The sequence below is a fragment of the Rhinopithecus bieti genome, unplaced genomic scaffold (genome assembly GCF_001698545.2).
Source record: "Rhinopithecus bieti isolate Rb0 unplaced genomic scaffold, ASM169854v2 scaffold_11964, whole genome shotgun sequence".
NCBI lineage: Eukaryota > Metazoa > Chordata > Mammalia > Primates > Cercopithecidae > Rhinopithecus > Rhinopithecus bieti.
Window position 1 is genome coordinate 2,079,475 of NW_016807677.1, and position 4,448 is coordinate 2,083,922.

Consider the following 4,448-nt stretch of genomic DNA (forward strand, 5'->3'; position numbering starts at 1 on the left):
CCTGTAAGCCCAGCACTTTGGGAGGCCGAGATGCGAGGATCACTTGAGGCCAGGAGTTGGAGACCAGCCCGAGCAACATAGTGAAAGCCCATCTCCATTAAAAACAATGTTTTTAAAAAAAGTTGCATCTGGGCAGGGTGCAGTGGCTCATGCCTGTAAGCCCAGCACTTTGGGAGGCCAAGATGGGAGGATTGCTTGAGGCCAGGAGTTGGAGACCAGCCTGAGCAACATGGTGAAACCCCGTCTCTACTAAAAATACAAAAATTAGCTGGGCATGGTGGCAGGTGTCTGTAATCCCAGCTACTCAGGAGGCTGAGGCAGGAGAATCGCTTGAACCTGGGAGGCAGAGATTGCAGTGAGCCAAGATGACACCACTGCACTCCAGCCTGGGTGACAGAGTGAGACTCTGTCTCAAAAAAAAAAAAAAAAAAAAAAAAAGAAAAGAAAAAGAAAAAGAAAAAAAATTGCACCTATACTGAACGTATACAGACTTTTTTGGCAACTGTCTCCTAAACAATACAGTATAGCAACCATTCAACAACATTTCTGTTGTATTAGCTATTATAAGTAGTCTAGAGATTTAAAGTATATGGGAGGCTATGCTTAGGTTATATGCAAATACTATGCCATTTTATATCAAGGACTTGAGCATCCATGGATTTTTCATCCTGGAATCAATTTCCCATGGAGACTGAGGGAGGACCCTACTGCCCACTTTGCAAGCAATGTCTTTTTCAATGTACTGAACCATCGCATTGTTCAGAGGAGACACTGAGGCTGAGGGCTTTGAATAACTAGACCAAGGAGGCACAGCTTGGGAGTGGGACATGAAGCACACTACAATTAACTCTTTCAGGATAAGGCCCTGTCCTCTGCACCCATCTGCCCAAAGGCTCTCCAGCGCCCCCTCCTCTTGGGTGTACCCTGACAAGAGACCTAGATTTTAGCTCACTATGCTATCTGCAGCCCTGGATGGTCCCACTCTAGTGTCTGGTGCTCTGAGATGGAGTCAGCATTAGTGGCGGATGTGGAGATTGGGGGGACCTCTCTTCACTGGGGCAGACAGAGGAGATGTGGACTTTGCCCCCCATGAGCCTGGCACAAACCCAGAGCCTCTAGCAGAGCCTCGAGGCATCAGTCCCGAGCTCAGGGGCTCCCCGAGGTGTTTCTCCCACCATTTTCCGCTCCCCTCCTCCTTTCCACACTGAGGTTGGTTGGGGGGGGTGCCTATGCACAGAACAGCCACCACTTCTAACTATCGCCTAAGCCCCAGTCTGCTGTCAGCTTCCACGTAGTCTCAGGGTCACAAAAGTCCAAGAGGCTTCTTGGGAATGTGTCACCTTCCAGCGTGGAGTCACACTGGGGAAGGAGGTGGGGAGGGCAGCCGGGGGGGCAGTGGTAGGGAGAGAGTTTAAATGTCTGGCTGGCTCTGAGCTTCAGTCAGTTCCCACAGCAGCGCAGGTGAGCTCTCCTGAGGACCTCTTCATCAGCTTCCCTGATTGTAGGGAGGATCCAGGGTGGCAGGAAACTCCTCCAGCCCAGCGAGGAGCTCAGGATGTTCCTGAAGGCCGTGGTCCTGACCCTGGCCCTGGTGGCTGTCACCGGTGAGTAGAAGCTATCTTCGGATGGGGCTCTTAGGCGGCTGCTCTGAGTGGAGCAGGATGGAGGCTGGGCCAAAGCAAAAGGATACTTCTGAGTACCCATCAGCCTCCAGCTGGACATGAGGTCTGCCTGGCTGCCAAGTGGCTCACGGGAGAGCTGGCCCAGTCCTAGTGGTGGGTCCATTGGCATTGGTGCTATACCAGTTTCATATATCCCTGTGGCTTCCAAAAAGCTAAGCCCAGACAGGGAAAATTGCAGACTGGGCACCCCCCCGCCATCATCCAGTCTGCAGCTCAGAGATGGAGCAGAGGGCCCACAAAGGAGACAGGGTCTCATGAATTCCTCTCTGTTACCACCCAGGAGCCCGGGCTGAGGTCAGTGCTGACCAGGTGGCCACAGTGATGTGGGACTACTTCAGCCAGCTGAGCAACAATGCCAAGGAGGCCGTGGAACATCTCCAGAAATCTGAACTCACCCAGCAACTCAAGTAAGAGGGAATACAGTGTGCGGTGCTGACAAGGAGTTCTTAAAGACCATGCAATGTATTGGCAAGGGTTGAGCTTAGAGACAGGAGCCCTGAGCTTAGATACCCACTGCCCTGCCACTAACTGGCTGGGCCACTGAACCTAGGATCCACATATGTAAACTGGAAGGTTGGATCGAATAATCCCTGCGATGTCCTTTTGCTTTGATGTTCTAGAGTTTGACAAATGGCCACATCCTATCATTCGGGCTCACGGAAGAAAGGGAGGGAGGAAAATGTCATGTGAGCTGTTTTCTAATATATTTCAGAAAGACAGGCCCCATTGGAATCAAGGGGAGGGAGCTGGGACTATTTGGGAGGCCCCTGGGCACAGGCAAGGAAAGCAGCACCTTGTGCCACTGGAAGACCCCGGCAGAGGTCAAGAAGACAATATTCTGTTACACAACGTGATCCTATGTGGCAGCACACCCCTGCAGGGAAGGACCCCAAAGTCCCACCCTCTGCAGACAAGGAGGGGAAAGCAAACTGCTAGAGGTGACATGATGGGTAGATTCTGAGACAAACTCTGTGGGAGATACCGAGATAGAAATTCAGCGTCATAACTTAGTCTGTGACGCCCATCCTCTCCCATCTGAACCGCCACAGGGAGGGTGAACCCGGTACCCCTGAGCACTCACCTGTCCTAGCAAGTGTGCATAAGGTGAGTGGTATACAAGCAGACAAAGTCTTGCCACGTGAGTGCCAAGTGTAACGTGGCCTCCTTGTGCCCTTCCCCACAGTGCCCTCTTCCAGGACAAACTTGGAGAAGTGAACACTTACGCAGATGACCTGCAGAAGAAGCTGGTGCCCTTCGCCACCGAGCTGCATGAACGCCTGGCCAAGGACTCGGAGAAACTGAAGGAGGAGATTCGGAAGGAGCTGGAGGAGGTGAGGGCCCGGCTGCTGCCCCATGCCAATGAGGTGAGCCAGAAGATCGGGGAAAACGTGCGAGAGCTGCAGCAGCGCCTGGAGCCCTACACGGACCAGCTGCGCACCCAGGTCAACACGCAGACTGAGCAGCTGCGGCACCAGCTGACCCCCTACGCACAGCGCATGGAGAGAGTGCTGCGGGAGAACGCCCACAGCCTGCAGGCCTCGCTGAGGCCCCACGCCGACCAGCTCAAGGCCAAGATCGACCAGAACGTGGAGGAGCTCAAGGAGCGCCTCACGCCCTACGCCGACGAGTTCAAAGTCAAGATCGACCAGACTGTGGAGGAGCTGCGCCGCAGCCTGGCTCCCTATGCTCAGGACGCACAGGAGAAGCTCAACCACCAGCTCGAGGGCCTGGCCTTCCAGATGAAGAAGAACGCCGAGGAGCTCAGGGCCAGGATCTCGGCCAGTGCGGAGGAGCTGCGGCAGAGGCTGGCGCCCTTGGCCGAGGACATGCGTGGCAACCTGAGGGGCAACACCGAGGGGCTGCAGAAGTCGCTGGCAGAGCTGGGTGGGCACTTGGACCAGCATGTGGAGGAGTTCCGACTCCGGGTGGAGCCCTACGGGGAGAACTTCAACAAAGCTCTGGTGCAGCAGTTGGAACAGCTCAGGCAGAAGCTGGGACCCCATGCGGGGGACGTGGAAGGCCACTTGAGCTTCCTGGAGAAGGACCTGAGGGACAAGGTCAACTCCTTCTTCAGCACCTTCAAGGAGAAAGAGAGCCAGGACAAGACCCTCTCCCTCCCCAAGCCCAAGCAGCAGCAGGAGCAGGTGCAGGAGCAGCAGCAGGAACAGCAGCAGGAGCAGCAGCAGGAACAGCAGCAGGAGCAGCAGCAGGAGCAGCAGCAGGAACAGCAGCAGGAGCAGGTGCAGATGCTGGCCCCTTTGGAGAGCTGAGCTGCACCTGGTGCACTGACCCCACCCTCGCAGACACCTGCCCTGCCCTGCCACCTGTCTGTCTGTCTGTCCCAAAGCAGTTCTGATATGAATTTGAGGACACATGTCCAGTGGGAGGTGACACCACCTCTCGATATTCAATAAAGCTGCTGAGAATCTAGCCTCATCTGGTTGCCAGATGACTCCTCCTTGCAGCTGGGGAGGTGGGGAGGTAACCATGACTGGGCAGAGCTTAGCAGCGGCCTGGCAGGAGACACCCAGGATTGGGGAGATGAGACTGCAGGAGAGGTAAGGGCAGGGTGTGCTGGAGGCGAGTGTACGGGGAGTCCTCTAAGGGGAGGCAGAAAAAGATGTCACAAATTATCCCAAGACAAAATATGCAACCCACTTATATTCATTTAGCCAACAAATATGCATTGAATGCCTCCGATGCGCCAGTCATTGTTCTAGGCACCAGACAACCAGCAAACAGCTTTTGTGGAGCCGTGTGCCCAAC

At 54.7% G+C, this 4,448-nt stretch overlaps 1 protein-coding gene across 1 annotated transcript; it reads left to right on the top strand.

Annotated features, from left to right (window-relative positions):
* Nucleotides 1-1,423: 1,423 nt before the first annotated feature.
* Nucleotides 1,424-4,132, top strand: APOA4 (apolipoprotein A4). Its single transcript, XM_017883110.1, has 3 exons — nt 1,424-1,604; nt 1,963-2,089; nt 2,866-4,132. The coding sequence occupies exons 1-3, from the start codon at nt 1,556-1,558 to the stop codon at nt 3,950-3,952; spliced, it is 1,263 nt and encodes a 420-aa protein (XP_017738599.1). The 5' UTR covers nt 1,424-1,555; the 3' UTR covers nt 3,953-4,132.
* The last annotated feature ends 316 nt before the right edge of the window (nt 4,133-4,448 follow it).